Here is a 6,627-nt window from a genome sequence, read left to right as displayed (position 1 = left end):
TGTCGGACAAACTGCATTTAACGATGCGCAAAAACTCCAGCGTCTGTGGTAGTGATGTGCAATACCACTGATTTCCTTTACGATCTAAATTAATCTGAAGTAAAATTCAGTCTGCTATCGGCGAAACTGACCCGATACTGATACTTTGTACAAAAACGTAATGTGTTTGGAAAATCAAAATCAAAAGTATTATATTTCAAACTATACCTTCATAATAAATACAAGACATCTGAGTATTTGGTCTTATTGTTTAATTATGAGGAATATATAAAAGTAATGAACATGAAAATTCTCTATCTAAATTTAGAAAGATTCAATTAACAATCAACATCAAATGTGACTGATTAAAAATAATAGCTCTGAGAAACATTTTATAGATGCATGTTATTATCTATGTTATGCATGAAATATTTTGAGTTGTATTATTTTAAGCCAAAAATGTATTGCAAGTACGCTGTCTATTTTAAAGATACCCAGTCTATATAATCCCCTTGAAATGCTCTACAATTTGAACAATGTATTTTAAAGGATGCGGGGAATTTCCCTCACTTTAACAAATAAACATAACCTAAGTGTATGTGAGTTCAAAAATTCAGCAACAATGCTACGCATCACCAACAGCTTCACACTTTCTCTCTCTGTACCTGGATAGTGCCTGCCTGCCTGCAGCACCAAACAAGTCCACAAGTGATGTTTGTGGAGCATCTGTCCCTCCCCTGATTCAGTTCAGCTTGTCATAAGTTCATCATCATATGTGTTATGATTTACTTTTGTTTGTGTTTGAAGAGGTGTATCTGAAAATTGTCCATTCAGACTCAATGTCCCCAGTCTCCTCCGTAATGCTCTTACAGCTCTGCCAGAAGTGGGAGTTGAAAGCTCGCAGACCGGGGTCTCTGTCATCATTCCCAATGCATTCTCACTCTATTTTCAGGGATGCTAGGTCTTTCCAGCATCCTCCCCAGCCACTTGATTTAACTCACCACCAGGTGGTTATCAGTTGACAGCTCAGCACCTCCACACCTGAGTGTCCAGAACATACGGCTGCAAATCTGATGACACGATTACAAAGTTAATCATCGACCTGTGGCCTAGAGTGTCCTGGTGCCATGTTCACTTATGGACACCCTTATGTTCGAACATGGTGTTTGTTATGGGTAACCTGTGGTTTGCACAGAAGTCCAGTAACAGAACACCACACAAGTTAAATTCTTGCAAGCCGTTCCTCCCAATCGCACCCCGTCATGGGACTCCAAGAAGGCCGGGTCATTTGGGCTATAAGCGCAGACAACAATCAGGATCCATTCCCAGACCTGAAGGTGCAGTGTACAAACCCTCTCTTCCACTTGGAAAAACCCCAATGTATGGCAGCAAGCCGAGCAGATACTAGGATAACCACCCCAGTCTGTCGCCTCTCGTTAAGGGCAACTCCAGACTGAGACAGAGTCCAGCCCCTCTCTAGGAGACTGGTTCCAGAGCCCAAGCCGTGCATTGAAGTGGGCCTGACTATAGAGCCGGTACCTCTCAACTTCGCACACCAACTCAGTGGGATTAAGGCTCCTTCCCCACCAGAGAGTTGACACTCCATGTCCCAATTGTTAGTCTTGGTAGCTGGGGTTCAGTCCACCAGGGTGTACACCTCTGGCCACTGTCGAGCACACTCTGCACCTGACCCTTAGAAAGACATCTATTTGATGAAATGTATTCCCTTATGAACTGTAATCCATTATCATAAATTTAAATGTTACTAGGAAACGATCTGACAAAAGGAGGGTTTAAAGAAGTTACAGTTACAGTTAAATGTTAAGTTTCTATGTCATATGTCAGAAAAGGATCCAGAGTGATGTTAAAGCGGTGGGTGAGTTCTTTTACATTTTGAGAGAAACCAATTGGGTCTAATAATAGATTAAATGCCAGGCTGAAGCTGTCATTTTCAATACATGAATGAATAAAGCACATGAAGTTGACAGCATAAAATAAGGCATTATCTAAAAGGTTTTCATCGAATGGTTTACACAGATAAACTACAGAATAGCACCACTAGGTGTTGTATTAGGAAGTGATACTGTGCTGCAGAGAGAGACAAAAGATGAGAGAGTACATTAGATAACTTAACTGATTTTAATTGTTTACATCAACTCATGAATTGAAATCATCGCTGCTCTTCTTGAGGTTCTTTTGGGCTAATCAGTATTGTAATCTACATCCACTTTAGTACCTCAATCTAAACACTCAACATTATTTGTGTTGTTTTAGCAAAATATGTTTTAAGTGCTCATATCAACAGGATTCCTTTTCTTTGTAATTTGCATTTGACATAAAGTTGTGATGTAAGAGTAATTAGATTGAGTATAAAAACTAAAACTGACTTTAACATACATTAATACTGTTCTTTCTTTATGTTAATACCGCAGGTCTCAAGAAAATGATGGAGGTGACCAACAGTAACTCAACCAGCAACTCTTGCATTCACATCAGTACAACTACTCCTGAGATTCGAAAGTCTCTCATCACTGTGTCTATCATTTTTCACTTCCTGATATTTCTCCTTGGTGTGCTCGGGAATGGACTGGTTATCTGGGTGACTGGGCTAAAGATGAAGAAAACAGTAAACACAGTTTGGTACCTCAACCTTGCTGTGGCCGACTTCATCTTTGTAGCATTTCTACCCCTCAATGTAATAAACCTTGCTTTAGACTTCCACTGGCCTTTTGGCAACTTCATGTGCAAGCTCAACACCATGGTACTTATTCTGAACATGTTTGCCAGTGTCTACATTCTGGTGGTGATTAGTGCAGACAGATGTGTGTCTGTGGTGTGGCCTGTCTGGGCTCAGAACAACCGAAATGTACGTAAGGCCTTGTTTGTGACTCTGGGTGTTTGGGGGGTGGCTTTGATGATCGGCTTTCCATATTCCATCATCATGGACACAGAGCAAGCGTGTGAGAATGAAAACAAAACTCTCTGCTTAAACAGCTACGCTATTTCTGATGACTATAATGCAGAATCTCCCAATATACTGCGACAATTTCGTTATCCACCGATTATCATCGCCCGCTTCCTTGTGCTTTTTGCAGTCCCATTCTCTATCATTGTCTCCTGTAATGCTGTAATAATCCATCATCTCAGAAGAAACCACACACTGGCAAGGAAATCAGGTCGCCCCTTTAAGATCATTGTTGCCATTATCATCACATTTTTTCTGTGCTGGTCTCCCATTTATATTATGGATCTAATTGTGCTGGCGAAAGAAATGGACACTTCAAGTGGTGTCATTGGGATCCCTCTGGCCACCAATTTGGCCTTTCTCAACAGCTGCCTAAATCCACTGCTGTATGTGTTTGTGGGCAAAGATTTTAAGAAAGAAGTCTGCAAATCCATTCTAGCTGCAATGGAGACTGCCTTCCAGGAAGAGGAGAAACGCTCTCAGAGTTATACTAAGTCAGTTAGCACAAATACAACTCAGCTTTGAAAACTGATGTGTAAGGCTGTTAATGACACAAAGAACCATAAGGAAACAATATTACTTCAGAGAAAATCTTTCTAGACCTGTGTTGTTTGAAATATGTGAAAAGGTTTAATAAATATTTATGCCCATTTCACTGATCTTACAATGTTAATTTAATGGAAATGGCTAATGTCATTTGTTTCTTAAGTCATACATTAAGTTTGCATTAAGTTTGTACCATTACAGAGCTGAAAGTGATTGTAAAAGGCCTGGAAAAAAAGAGCGAGTCAGTAATTTCAAAATAAGTATTACATATGTTTCTGTTTCCTGTTCATTTTACTGGTTCTTTTAACCTTTAACAAGTATGATTTGGTTAAGTGGAAAGTGACACTTTAAACACTATCAGTGAGTATAACGTATTTGGTCTGTATGTACATTTACAACAACACCATGTGAATAATTCGATTTTATGGTAATTATTTAGCATAACAGCTTATCTCCTATTAATGTACTGTATAAGATAAATGATATGATGTTACGTTTAACAAAACTGCAGCTTTGTATAATTATTTAGTCTTTAGTTTTATATAGGCATATTCTTATATACAAGTTAAATCAAATGCCATGTCTTCAGTTCCTCTCCTCACATGAATCTCTTCTTATATTTACATTTATTATAAAATATTTACTATTATATAGGACAGGGAGGTTGAACCAAAGTTTCTGGGTTCCAAGATTAACACTATGGCTGTGCTGTTGGGTACAATGAGACTAATACAGTCTGAGGAATTCAAGGAATTTTTTGTCTAAAGATAAACATTTAGTGTCCTAGTTACCATGGTGCTGGCTTAGAGTTTAGTCCTCTTTCTTTAGGTGTCTTTTGGCAACAAAAAGAGCATGTGTTTCCCTCATCTCAGAGTTAATGTTTTTACATTGTAGCCAAGGTTCTTGTGGCATGGCAGTTATGTTTGAAAGAGACATCACCACCAGCATATGGCTCCCATGTACACTCAGCAATGTGCCCATTACCACAAGAAGTACTTACAAATATATACACATCCAAAGTATTGGAGCAAGACACTATAAGGGCCAGATACTGAGATCACCTGACACTGGGTTGAAAGCTGCCAAGCTGACATACCAAGATACTTAGGTACCATTAAGGAAATTACATCATTCTGAGCCATCCAAGCCATAGGTGGTCTTGGAGTCATCGTCTTTTCTGCACTTCTTGAGATCAGCATGTATTCAATAAAATGACCCACGGAAACCACTTTCATGCAGCAGAACCTGATAAAAGAGGATGGGTTAGTCCAAGGGGTCGCTGTGCTCATCTCTAAGAAGGATGTGAAGCACCATAAAACCCAGACCCCTTTATTCTTAATTTAATTTGTAACTTAAATTATCTAAAAACTTGATTGATTACCAGTACTTGCACTATAATAACAAAGCATCAATTCAAATTTTTAAAGGAAAGAAAAAACATAGTATATGTCAGTAACTTGAAGTACTTATTAACTTTAGCATATTTTAGAGCATAGGTGTCAAACTCTGGCCCACGGGCCAAATTTGGCCCGCAGCCTAATTACATTTGGCCCGCGAAGCCATACCAAATTACTATTAGAGCTGGCCTACTGGTATTATACAGCTAATATATATATTGTTTAGTATTAAGCTTTGCTTGTTCCATATTCAGTTTTCCAGCAAAACTTATTTGAGTCCATAAGAAAAGATTCATTCTTATATCTGGAGGAAGTTTTTTTTTTCAATAAATATTAATGTTAGCCCGCGACTTTGTTCCAGTTTTGAATTTTGGCCCACTGTGTATTTGAGTTTGACACTCCTGTTTTAGAGGAATGGAAAATGTGTCATCATGTTACATACAGTTATTTTTTAGTGGATGTGATAATGATTGGTAATTTTGTTGCCCCATATTTGTCTATGTGTTTTGGGGTTTTATTAATATTCTTTGATTTGGTGTCATTCATTGTTTTGGTTCTCTTAGTTGTTTTCTGCTTATGTTATATTTATAGTTTCTATCTTTAGTTTTCTGTCACTGTGCCTTCCCTGTGTTCCAGGTTTCTTGTTTAGTTACTTTAGTCTCCATGATCCGTGTTCCCTTTCTGTCTCCCCAGTCACTCATGTCCCCTTGTCTGTTTCTTTCCTGGTCACAGTCTAAAGCCTGTGTGTCTTTGTTTTTGTCCTCGTGTTTGTTGTGCTTCCTGTTTTGTGTTGACACTCTCTCATCATGTGTTCATTGTGTTCAATTTTGCTTCCACTGCCCTGTTATGTTCAGTTCCTCCTGTGTTCCCCAGCTGCCTCATCTTCCCTGATTATCCTGCTGTGGATTTACAGTGTAAGTTTCCCTTTGTGTCTCACCTTCATCAGAATCAGAATCAGAATCAGAATACTTTATTGATCCCTGGGGGAAATTATTTTTTGTTACAGTGCTCCATTTTAAACCAACAAAACATGTTCCATGTACTTAGTGTTTAGCTGTTTCCCAGTTTTGGTTTTGTTAGTTTATTCTTTGTCTCCCTTTTCTTTGAGTTTGTATTTTATGCAGCCAAAAATAAAAGGCTTGTTTTTTGTTCTACTCCGTCTCCTTAGTCTGCATTTGGGTCCACTCTCTCCTTTCTATGCGGTCTGCCAGTGCAGACCTGACAATATTTAGTCAATTCTTTTGTTGGAGCAATTGAAATTATGATTATATAGCACAAATTTAACAGAAAACACACAGTCACAGTAAAGAAACAGAGTCATTTGTCTTCAACTGTCCCATGTCACCTTTTCTTTATGTCTGATGTCCCTAAAAACTGCAGTCTCCAATCTGTAACAAACCTAGCTAATGGTGAAGCTTATTGATTTTGAGTCTGTGGTTTATGAAATACCTGCATAAACCACAGGAGTTCCTATTACAGACTTTCCAAAAAGTCATTCACAGAATCTCTTAACCTGATAAGAGGAAGCCATGTTTTATTAGACGTTCCGTTCCATTACGTTCCAGTTGTTGGTTTTCTTGAGAACTAATAATCACGTTTGTATTGACTGTCATAAAATGAAGTAAAATGTCATGTCTCATTAGGTTTTAGAGAGAACGTGTCCATCCACCATGTATGCCCTATGAAATTCCGAGTTAACTTCTAAATGTTTACCAAAAACTATAAAAAACTATATTGTGA

General features: G+C 38.3%; 1 protein-coding gene across 1 annotated transcript; it reads left to right on the top strand.

Moving 5' to 3' along the window:
• Positions 1-2,422: 2,422 nt before the first annotated feature.
• On the top strand, positions 2,423-3,469 carry LOC113032550 (chemokine-like receptor 1). The gene has a single exon (XM_026185531.1). It carries the CDS (start codon positions 2,423-2,425, stop codon positions 3,467-3,469), a length of 1,047 nt encoding a protein of 348 aa, XP_026041316.1.
• The last annotated feature ends 3,158 nt before the right edge of the window (positions 3,470-6,627 follow it).

This window comes from Astatotilapia calliptera, chromosome 11 (genome assembly GCF_900246225.1).
Source record: "Astatotilapia calliptera chromosome 11, fAstCal1.2, whole genome shotgun sequence".
In the NCBI taxonomy this organism is placed as follows: domain Eukaryota; kingdom Metazoa; phylum Chordata; class Actinopteri; order Cichliformes; family Cichlidae; genus Astatotilapia; species Astatotilapia calliptera.
The sequence above is the reverse complement of the archived record's forward strand: the minus strand, read 5'-3'. Positions and strand labels throughout refer to the sequence as shown.